Consider the following 5,392-nt stretch of genomic DNA (forward strand, 5'->3'; position numbering starts at 1 on the left):
CGTCACGCCCACCGAGCCTGCTGCTTCCCCGGAAGCCAGAGCTCCGCCCCGCCCGCTACCCCGGGGCACAGTCCAGGTTCCTCTGGCCCCTACTCGGTCCTTGTGAGTGTGAGGTCTCACTCCCAGCTCCACCCTCTGAGACACCCCCCCTTCCCCCCCAGTTACCGCGTCCCCCTGACGTCATTCTGACCGCTGCCTACCTGGATGACGTAGTCCTGGGAGGTGAGGTTAAACCAGACACCCCCGAGGCTGAAGGACACGGGAGGGAGCGTGGGGATGATCGAGCACTCGATGATGTACTGCGGAGGAGAGGGACGAGTGGAGGTGAGGGCCCCAGGGCCGTAGGTGACTGGGCAGCTGGGTATTCGGAACCTGGGAGTCGGACCCCGCTGCCTCCTCTAGCCTTCACATCTCTTCTGTCACCCTGTGTGCTTGTCGCCACAGCCCCTGGCCTCCTGTTGCATCAGACCTTCTTTTCCTCTAATTGTAGATCAAAACTGGTGGCCCTTACCCAGCCGGTGTAGCTCAATGGTTGAGCATCAGCCCACTCACCTAGAGGTCACCAGTTCTATTCCCCGTCAGGGCACATGCCTGGGTTGCGCGCGATCCCCAGTAGGGGGCGTTTGGGAGGCAGTTGATGTTGCCCTCTCATGGATGTTTCACTCCCTCAACCTTCCACTCTCTCTAAAGCAGTGGTTCTCAACCTTCCTAATGCCGAGACCCTTTCATACAGTTCATCATGTTGTGGTGACCCCCAATTTCATTGTTACAAATTGAACATAATTAAAGCATAGTGATTAATCACAAAACAATATGTAATTATACATGTGTTTTCCGATGGTCTTAGGCGACCCCTGTGAAAGGGTCGTTTGACCCCCAAAAGGGTCGCGACCCACAGGTTGAGAACCGCTGCTCTAAAGTCAATAATTAAAAAAAAAAAAAGACATTAAACAAACAAACAAACAAACAAAAAAACCCTGGTAACCTGTTTTGGAGTGCCCAGGTGTATTTAATTTGTCTTACACGGGGTCTAAATGTTTTTTTGAAAGATTTTTTTAAAGAATATTTTTATTGATTTCAGAGAGGAAGGGAGAGGGAGAGAGAGATAGAAACATCAATGAGGAGAGAGAATCATTGATTGGCTGCCTCCTGCACGCCCCCTACTGGGGGATCCAGCCCTCCCCCGGACCAGAAATGGAACTGTAGTCTTTGCTCAACCACTGAGCCACATGGGCCAGGCTAAAATGATTTAAAATTTCATTACCACCTGTATGCCAGCGCGGTACAGGTTGTATCCTGGGGAGCCTGCTGCTGTGCAACCTTATACAAGTTCCTGAACCTCTCTCTGCTCAGTTCCCAATCTGAACATGTAGACGGTGATAACACCTTGTGTGACAAAGAAGTGAGTTCGCTTGGGAAAATGCCTGACACAGAGTGAGTGCTATAATTATTTACAAGCCAGGGGCTTTCAAAAAACCAGCGATCTGGCTTTCCCCGGATAGCAACACTTGGCTGGAGCTGCGTAGCTGAGAGCTACCCTTTTCGATGGATGGGGTATGTGCCCCCTCCAGTGTACCTCAATTTCCACCACTCCCAAGGTCCGAATAATACAGTATTACACTATTATTAACAACCCTAGACGTTTCTCTTCCTGAAAAACCAATAGGAATGACCTCGTTGGGAAGGCAGGAAATGGTGAGAACAGGGCTGATGATAACATCAACAGACAGGCATCAAGGCATTGTTCCAAGCACCTTAAGTGGATGTATCGATTCAGTCCTCACAACACACCAGAGAAGTGGGCATTAGTAACCCCATTTTAGAGATTGGGAAACTGAGGCCAAGGAATGTTAAGTGGCCTGTCCAGGATCACACAGTCAGCCTGGGCCACGCACAGCCACAACCCCTGTGACCTCCCGGTTCCTTTAGCTCATTACAGGCCTACAGACGTCCTAGGCGTTTCACTTGAACCTCAGCAACTGAGTTTTCTCCACCCTCAGAAGCGCCAAAGAGCTCAGGGATGGAGTCACAGAAATTCAGACCTGGAAGGACCCGGGCACAGCAGGGCCGGAGGTGGAGGTGGGGGCAGCTCTTAGGTTGCACCGAACCCCACTCCATGCGGGAAACACCCTTGGTGTGGCTTCCGGGAGCCTACCCCCTCCAGGCGCTCCTTCCTGCCTCTGGCTGCTCCTGTCCTGACCCCACTTTTGCTCCAGGGGGTTGTTCCCCCAGGGTGTTCCTGGGACCCCTTCTGTCTCACCTTTCCATGGCTGTGATTACTGTCTGAGGGCTGGTGGCCCCTAAATGTGGTGCCTGAGCTTCTTCCACGTGTCCCCCCGACATCCCCGGGACCCCTAGCCTTCTCACTCCCATCCAGTCCTGCACAGACCTCTGTCATCATCTCCTCCCTTCCACTGAGTCACTCAGCGCAGACGCCTGGGAGGTGTCCTGCTTCCTCCCACTTCCCCCGGCCCGTCACAGTGCCCGGTGCCGTCTGCCCTGGAATGCCTCCTGCCCACCCAGTTGTCCCCTGTGGGCCCCAGCATCCTGCTCAGGTTCTGCCATTAAACCCCTATCAGCCTCCCCAGCCCGCCCCCAGCACACACTGGGTCCTCACCTTCCCCAACAGGGGGAATCCCCCGATAGCTCTGTGCAGGGCCCGGATCTCCTCAGTGGGTCCCGTGATGAGAGATGTGCCTGTGTCCAGAATGGCAGGACAGCCCTGGGCACAAAGAGTCAGCCCTGTGCCCACCGTCACACTGGGATGTAGAAGGGGGCAGTCATTAGAGCCAGTGTCCTAGGAGTCCAGGCCCCCAGCCCCTCCTCCCTCAGACCCAGGGGTCCAGGCCCCCAGCCCCTCCTCCCTCAGACCCAGGAGTCCAGGCCCCCAGCCCCTCCTCCCTCAGACCCAGGAGTCCAGGCCCCCAGCCCTCTCCTCCCTCAGACCCAGGAGTCCAGACCCCCAGCCCCCTCCTCCCTCAGACCCAGGAGGCCAGGCCCCCAGCCCCTCCTCCCCTCAGACCCAGGAGTCCAGGCCCCCAGCCCCCTCCTCCCTCAGACCCAGGAGTCCAGGCCCCCAGCCCCTCCTCCCTCAGACCCAGGAGTCCAGGCCCCCAGCCCCTCCTCCCTCAGACCCAGGAGTCCAGCCACCAGCTCCTTTCCCGCCAGGACACTGGAGAGCAATCTCAACACCCCCGCCCCCCAACACCCACCCCTGCCAACCTAGCAGGCAGCTCCCTCACCGCTCCATGTGGATCTGCCAGTAGGCAGGGACCGTGACTGGCACGTAGGTGAGGGGCGGGATGTAGTGTGCTGGGTCCGAACCACCCAGAACCAGCTCTCCTCCTTCGGCCGCTTCAGGGTCCCTGCAGAGACAAGAGTGCTGCAGTGTCACCGGAGTTTGCCCTGCCAGCCCCCAGCCCCCCCCCGCCCCCCCAGAGTGGCCAGGGGAGGGACTTTCTGACAATGGGGTGGTTTCTGGGCTCTAGCTGTGCAGTGAGATGCAGGCAGGGCCTCCGTGTTGGAACTGGAAGTGAGAAGAAGTGTAGCATTTCTTGGTATGAGGATTTTAAAAAAATACATTGTTATTGATTTCAGAGAGGAAGGGAGAGGAATAGAGATAGAAACATCATCGATGAGAGAGAATCATGGATCAGCCGTCTCCGGCACGCCCCCTAGTGGGGATAGAACCCACGACCCTTTGGTCCGCAGGCCGATGCTCTATCCCAGGGGTGGGCAACCTTTTTGTGAGTGCGTGCCAAAACCAGCAAAATCTCCGACTCAAAATTCTCCTGCGTGCCAGCCCTAATTTTTTGAGAACATGTTATGCCTACTTGATATCTCTTAAGGTGTACGTATGTGAAGAACCTTGAAGAAATAATAAAATTCATTCGAGCGACAAAAACACAGTATATGATGATGAAAAACACATTTATTTTTTAATGTATACATGTTATGTAAAATTATTTATTTATCTAAGATGCACCTACACTGAATTTATCTGAAAAATAAAAAAGTCGATATTAAGAAAAAAATTGTAAATGGAAGATTATAAGAGAGGGTTTCGCGTGCCAGCAAAAGTTACTGGCGTGCCATGTTTGGCACGCGTGCCAGGGGTTGCCCACCCCTGCTCTATCCACTGAGCCAAACCAACCAGGGCAGTGTTGAGGATTTTATGGTCTTGCAGGCTGCCTGGGGTGGGAGTGGGACTTCCTGATTTGGCTGTGGGAGGTAGAACTTTTGGGGGTACATTTTAATGAGTTTATTTGAGCTAAAACTGACACCATAGGCCAGGGAGCAAGATCTCAAATGTTCCTTGGGTGGGGGGGCGGAGCGTGGATTTAAGTGGAGCATTGGGGTTTCTGGCCTGACTCTGAAGGTGTATGTGATTGTGGTAGAGTGGGGTGGCTTCCTAGTGGATGGGGAGACTATTTGAATTCCATGTCTTGCAATTCAGAGGCCATAGCTTTCCTGAGTTGGCTGAGAGTGATGGGGGTAGAGGGCGGGACTTCCTGGAGGTGTGGGAGGGCAGGATCTACTAAGTGGGTTACTCCTGAGTAGGTTAAGGTCAGAATCACTGAACGGGCGTAGGACTTTTTGTCTGTGAGAGATGGGCCTGGGCAGGAAGGGGGAGACCCCCTGGACTGTCTGAGCATAAAGCTGAGCTTCCTAAGAGGTGAGTGGGTCTTCTTGGATTAAAACGGGCAATTCCTGCCCTGGCTGGTTTGGCTCAGTGGATAGAGCGTTGGCCTGCGGACTGAAGGGTCCCGGGTTCAAGTCCCGTCAAGGGCACATGCCCAGGTTGCGGGCTCCATCCCCAGCGGGGGGCCTGCAGGAGGCAGCCAGTCAATGATTCTCTCTCATCATTGATGTTTCTGTCTCTCCCTCTTCCTTCCTCTCTGAAATCAAGAAAAATGTATTTTAACAAATGGGCAGTTCCTGACTTCTGGAGTGTTCTCCACTGGAAAGCGGGCTTTCTTTACGGTGAAGAAGGATTCTTAACTTGAGTATTTGACTGGTTCGGGCGTGGAATTCCCCGCTCTGAGTTGGAAACACGGAGGTTTTTAACTGATGGTGAGTTTCTTGAGTATATTTTTGGGTGTTGCTTAGTGAGTGGGACTTATCTATCGGGGTCAGGTGTTTCTTATATGGGGTATGTGAACTTGCTGTGCTGGGTGGATGACATCCTAGACCCGTGGTCGGCAAACCGCGGCTCGCGAGCCACATGCGGCTCTTTGGCCCCTTGAGTGTGGCTCTTCCACAAAATACCACGTGCGGGCGCGCACGTACAGTGCAATTGAAACTTCGTGGCCCATGCGCAGAAATCGGTATTTTGTGGAAGAGCCAGTTATTTTGTGGAGGAGCCACGCTCAAGGGGCAAAGAGCTGCATGT

At 54.0% G+C, this 5,392-nt stretch overlaps 1 protein-coding gene across 1 annotated transcript; it reads right to left on the minus strand.

Moving 5' to 3' along the window:
- Positions 1 to 108: 108 nt before the first annotated feature.
- On the minus strand, positions 109 to 3,382 carry LOC102435335 (napsin-A-like; the record flags this gene model as incomplete). Its single annotated transcript, XM_006109530.3, has 3 exons — positions 109 to 299; positions 2,618 to 2,759; positions 3,243 to 3,382. Coding segments are annotated over 3 exons (420 nt in total), but the record flags the coding sequence as incomplete, so codon positions are not given.
- Between the last annotated feature and the right edge of the window lie 2,010 nt (positions 3,383 to 5,392).

Source organism: Myotis lucifugus, unplaced genomic scaffold, assembly GCF_000147115.1.
Source record: "Myotis lucifugus unplaced genomic scaffold, Myoluc2.0 scaffold_11032, whole genome shotgun sequence".
NCBI classification, from domain to species: domain Eukaryota; kingdom Metazoa; phylum Chordata; class Mammalia; order Chiroptera; family Vespertilionidae; genus Myotis; species Myotis lucifugus.